The sequence below is a fragment of the Gossypium hirsutum genome, chromosome D04 (assembly GCF_007990345.1).
Source record: "Gossypium hirsutum isolate 1008001.06 chromosome D04, Gossypium_hirsutum_v2.1, whole genome shotgun sequence".
Lineage (NCBI taxonomy): Eukaryota > Viridiplantae > Streptophyta > Magnoliopsida > Malvales > Malvaceae > Gossypium > Gossypium hirsutum.
This window is the reverse complement of record NC_053440.1, coordinates 14,227,071-14,231,520: the sequence shown is the minus strand read 5'-3', so window position 1 is coordinate 14,231,520 and position 4,450 is coordinate 14,227,071. Positions and strand designations below refer to the sequence as shown.

At 31.9% G+C, this 4,450-nt stretch overlaps 1 protein-coding gene across 1 annotated transcript; it reads left to right on the top strand.

The window, feature by feature from the left end:
- The first annotated feature begins 214 nt into the window (after window positions 1-214).
- Window positions 215-1,724, top strand: LOC121216367 (GDSL esterase/lipase At2g30310-like). Its single transcript, XM_041092021.1, is given in 4 exon segments — window positions 215-451; window positions 454-1,008; window positions 1,076-1,337; window positions 1,409-1,724. Coding segments are annotated over 4 exon segments (1,083 nt in total). The 5' UTR covers window positions 215-382; the 3' UTR covers window positions 1,606-1,724.
- The last annotated feature ends 2,726 nt before the right edge of the window (window positions 1,725-4,450 follow it).

Sequence of the window (4,450 nt, the reverse complement as noted above, 5' to 3'; positions counted from 1 at the left end):
AATGCGAAAAATATTATATGATTATTTATTATATTTTAGATTGTATTTCAATTATTATACTTAAAAAAAAGCGCAAAATGATTTTATAAAGAAAAACAAAACAATTTTCATCTCTTGTTCTGTTAATTGATTTATATAAAATTTAATCCTTCTTGGTGAGATATAACTCTCACCCAAAATTCTAACTCATAAAGAATTATATTTTGTAAAAAGAAATAACTCAGAAGACTTCAAATTCTGCCAGGAGTTGCTCTCAAGTAAAACTCCATCAACAAATCCAATTAGAATTCTGATAGTTTACTTATAAATAACCATCCATTCTTCCAATGTAAATTAATTAAGCACCTCCCTTTTCCCCTTAACAAATTGATCAACTATCAATATGTCAACCTCAAAGTCCAACCTCTTCATGGTCGCACTACTACTAGTCTCGATGACCATCATCAACACCAGTGCGCCAGCGCCGGCACCAACCCAAAGTTCCCTGCCATTATCATCTTTGGTGACTCAACAGTGGATCCCGGTAACAACAACTATATCGACACAATCTTTAAAGGCAACGTAGCCCCATATGGGATAAACTTTCCAGGCCACGTTCCTACAGGCAGGTTTTCGGATGGCAAACTTGTTACGGACTTTGTGGCATCTTCTTTAGGGATCAAAGATGCCGTACCGCCTTTCTTGGACCCAAATCTATCAGACGATAACCTCCGCACCGGTGTTAGCTTTGCCTCTTCTGGTTCCGGATATGATGATTTAACTACATTGTTGTCCAATGTCATCACGGTTTCAAGGCAAGTTGAGATGTTTAGAAGCTACATAGAGAAGCTTAAGGGAATTGTAGGAGATGAAGAGGCCAACAACATCATTGCTCAGGCTCTGGTGGTAGTCAGTGCAGGAACTAATGACCTTATTTTCAATTTCTTCGATATACCAACAAGACGGTTGGAGTTCGACATTAGCGGTTACCAAAGTTTTCTGCTGCAAAGACTAGAAGACTTTGTTAAGGTAAACACAACTTTGTTGCACTACATTGGTAAAAGAAACAAATAATTATGGTTGAATTTTTGTACAGCAAATATATGATTTGGGATGTCGAAACATAGTCGTGGCTGGTTTACCTCCAGTTGGATGCCTGCCGGTTCAAATGACGGTCAGACTTGAGAATCCAATGAATCGACAATGCTTGGAGGATCAGAACTCAGATGCGCGATCTTATAATGAGAAGCTGGTGAAATTGTTGCCTGAAATACAAGCGGAGCTGCCAAGGTCCAAACTTGTGTATGCAGACATTTATCATCCATTGATGGACATGATCATTCATCCTCAACAATATGGTATATTTCTTTTTTCTTTGAAAGGCTGTTTTGTTGAAGTAATAAATAGTTAATGTGGGAAATCGGCGCAGGAAATGTAGAAACAACAGTGGGTTGCTGTGGCACCGGTGTCCTGGGGCTTTCATTATTCTGTAAATCGGTGACATCGGCATGTGGAAATCCTTCACAGTATGTGTTTTGGGATAGTGTTCATCCAACCCAACAAGTTTACCGACAACTTGCCAAATACATCGTCAAGGAAGTCGTTCCCAAATTATTACCAAATTAACTAAGTTTCAATTTATTGGTTTAGTTTCTAGCTTATTTTATTTGAATTGTTTTTCGTTTCCAGTTTAGAAATTTGATTTATTTTATATTGATAATAGTTATATCAAGTAGGAATTTCTTCCTTCTTGTTTTCATAAATTGAAAACTGAAATGTTTAGTAGTGAGATTATTGTTTTTTTTTCACAATTAACCTTAAAAAATATTATGTATTTTTTTAAATATTTACTTTTTTAAATATTTTACTATATATTAATATAGGACATTTATCAGTCCTTTTGACACTCCTTGTAGAGTCTAAAAACTCCACCTATAGTGTATCAAACATGTTTTCTATATATAATTAAAAACATCTTTTTGGTTTTCAAAATCGTTTACTTTTAATAATGGAGGTTTATGTAAACAAATTTTTCACATCGACAATACAATATTTTGTAATGACATTTTGCATTGCTAAATGCCATTTTCCTTGTAGAGGTAAGACTTTTTTTCAACCTCTGAGAAAAATAAAAAGGAATTAAATTGTTACAAAATAATAAAACAAATATAAATAACAATACGATCGAAGAATAACTTCAAACCACCGATCTTTCCTTAGCTATAAATTAATTATGAAAACAACTCAATAATTAATCCTTACTATAAATTAATTACGAGAACAACATAATAATTAATCCTTACTAGTTAAACAACACTAGGAGACGTTCCTAAAACTTATTTCACCAACAACTTTACATATTAGAAAATCCCGACTCTAATTAATAAACTCAATTGCACAGTTAATTTAAATTATATCACTCTTTCCCATAGCATAACCCAACTGCTCTCTCAACTGACCTATGCCAACTATGGGAAAGCAATTTTTGGTTTAATAAAAAACCTAAAAAAACTAACCCATTTGGTTTTTTAGTTTTGATTTAGTCAGTTGGGGTGGGTTGGTCGATTTTGGCATTGATTTAATCAGTTAATTTAGTTGGTTATTGGTTTTTGAATCCCGAAACCCAACAGAAAAAATTGACTTATTTTATATTATTTTTAAATAATTTAAAATATATTTATATTTTATAATATATAATATAGACAAATAACCATATAAGCCCAACCCAATAACCCTAATCACCAAGGTCATTTAATCGAAAAAGCTTACTGAATCGATTGAATCAAAGTCGGTTCGATTTGGTCGATTTTCTAAACTAAAGTTGATCGAGTTGGTTTTCTCATATTAAAGTCGATTAAATCAGTTTGAAAAAACTGACTGATTAAATCAATTGCGCTCCCCTAATGCTAACTTGTTCAAATTATTAGAATGAAAAGACAATTACGAATCAATTTACTTTACTTAACTGGATTCTATTCTAAATATTGAACAAGGAACCCTTTTAGAACGAAACTAAAAGTGCATTTGAAAAGCCACATAGTAATTAGATTTAGGTGTAATTTCTTGTAATTACAAGTGTGGCATGTTAGGGCAACTATAGTAATTAGTTTATCTTACTAAATTGAGTGTAATCAGAGCACTCCAGTTACACTCTCCAATTCTTATCCATTCTTAAGAAGAGGGTGAGAATTGGAGTAATTATGTAACACCTCGATCCCCGACCTGATCACCGAGTCCGAGCTACAGGATACCATATTCATTTCCGGAGCAACTACGAACAATTACATATTATGGACTGTAACACCCTTAACCCGTATCCGTCGCCGGACTAGGGTTACGAGGCATTACCAGTCATATCAAAGTTCATACAGATGATCATTTCATTTCACAACTAAAATTTAATCACCTCAATGCTCGTAACTTAACCTAATATCGAGTCTTAAAATTTTAGCAAACATAACATTTCATAATTAAAACATATTCTATGCACATTTAGCTTTATTGAAACATGCACTAATCACCACAAAAACCATAAGCTATAATAACCACTAATGCCGAATTGTCCATAAATATTATTATAGACTAATCACCATGTCAAGATTTAAACACACTTAGCAATTTTATTTTTTACTTATTCGGCTATCAAAGTCAATCACATGGATAGTACAAAAATTATGCCATTCAATCATAGGCTGAAATATGTCATTTCATAGACATAACAAAATTAACCATTTTACGACCAGTGACTTCATAGGTCTAAATTACCAATTTAACCTGTTACAAGTCGAATATAAACCATTATTTGATTCACTTATTAACTAATCACATAACCAATACATCATGTTTTATTATAATCATGAAATCAATTTAAATCATCTTAATTCATATGTACAAATGCCGAATCATCTTATGTTATTACACATATTACACATTGTACCAAATTATCATACAAAACTAACTTGCTTCTTAACAATTCGGCAGGCAAAATTAGCCTAAACACTTTCCTCGATTGCCATTTATCAACCAAACCTATATAACCAATTCACATTATAAAATTATACATACAACTGATCAATTATTCGCGTATTTGGTCATCCAAAATAAATTCAATACATAACACAAATCATACCATATACTCATTAATATGAATCTAATTCTTTAGCCGAATATATGAATACACATTATTCACCATTTTTAAGCCATCTCACTAATGAAATCATACCATTTCAATTTGACTCAAAGTAACCATGGTACAACATAGTTCATATATAATGAATACAACAAATTTCAATATTAACATACAACTAAACAAATAACTACATAATTAAATCACTATTGCCGAACCACAAATCAAACTAAACCCAACATTTATACTATTTCAGCTTACAAATAACCAAAGAAATTTCATTATTAACAAATTACCTATACACAATCAATCAATTTCCAAAATAATTCATTCAATTATTTTCAA